The sequence below is a fragment of the Nestor notabilis genome, unplaced genomic scaffold, assembly GCF_000696875.1.
Source record: "Nestor notabilis isolate BGI_N333 unplaced genomic scaffold, ASM69687v1 C14910639, whole genome shotgun sequence".
Lineage (NCBI taxonomy): Eukaryota > Metazoa > Chordata > Aves > Psittaciformes > Psittacidae > Nestor > Nestor notabilis.
The window spans coordinates 1-1,122 of NW_009950513.1; the positions used below are offsets into that span (position 1 = coordinate 1).

The window sequence follows — 1,122 nt, forward strand, 5'->3', positions numbered from 1 at the left end:
ACATGGCCGTCACCTCCTTCAGCATCAACTCGGCGCGGAGCAAAGTCATCGACTTCACCAGCCCCTTCTTCTCCACCAGCCTGGGCATCCTGGTGAGGACCAAGGACACGGCGTCGCCCATCGGAGCTTTCATGTGGCCCTTGCACTGGACCATGTGGGTGGGCATCTTCGTGGCCCTGCACATGACGGCTCTCTTCCTCACCCTGTACGAGTGGAAGAGCCCCTACGGCATGACCCCCCTCGGCCGCAACCGCATGAAGATCTTCTCCTACTCCTCAGCCCTCAACCTCTGCTACGCCATCCTCTTTGGGCGCACCGTGTCCAGCAAGACGCCCAAGTGCTGCACCGGCCGCTTCCTCATGAACCTCTGGGCCATCTTCTGCCTCCTGGTGCTCTCCAGCTACACAGCCAACCTGGCGGCCGTCATGGTGGGGGACAAGACCTTTGAGGAGCTCTCGGGCATCCATGACCCAAAGGTGGGAGAGGGTCCGGGCTGCTTCAGATGGGGTGAGACAGGGCTGAGGTCCAGGGAAGGGGACAAGGAGGTGGGGGTCTGCCCTTCTTGCTGCACCTTCCCTGATGGGATGCTCATCAAAGGTCCCCACAGCCCAGGTCCTGTAGCAGAGAGCTTGGGACGCGTCTGCAGGGAGCTGGGGCTGTTCCCGACTGATGCTCTGGTGCCTCCTTCCAGCTGCATCACCCCTCGCAGGGCTTCTGCTTCGGCACCGTGTGGGAGAGCAGCGCCGAGGAGTACATCAAGAAGAGCTTCCCCGAGATGCACGAGCACATGTGGCGCCACAATGTCCCCAACACCCCCGCCGGCATCACCATGCTCAAGTGAGGGGCCAGGACACCATTTTGAGGGGTTCCCCCCACTTTTACCTCTTCCAAAGAGCAGGTTTTGCCCCATCCCTTCAGCCTGTGCATCCCCCTCACCCCTGGGGCAGCCCCATCCCTGAGGGTCCCCCTGTGCTGGTGCAGGACGGAGCCCCCCAAGCTCAACGCCTTCATCATGGACAAGTCGCTGCTGGACTATGAGGTCTCCATTGACTCTGACTGCAAACTGCTCACCGTGGGCAAACCCTTTGCCATTGAAGGTTTGGGGGGGCAATGGGGGGCTGC

General features: G+C 61.6%; 1 protein-coding gene across 1 annotated transcript; it reads left to right on the plus strand.

Annotated features, from left to right (window-relative positions):
- Positions 1–2: 2 nt before the first annotated feature.
- LOC104412327 (glutamate receptor ionotropic, NMDA 3B-like) lies at positions 3–1,097 on the plus strand (the record flags this gene model as incomplete). Its single annotated transcript, XM_010023012.1, has 3 exons — positions 3–476; positions 692–837; positions 982–1,097. Coding segments are annotated over exons 1-3 (736 nt in total), but the record flags the coding sequence as incomplete, so codon positions are not given.
- Between the last annotated feature and the right edge of the window lie 25 nt (positions 1,098–1,122).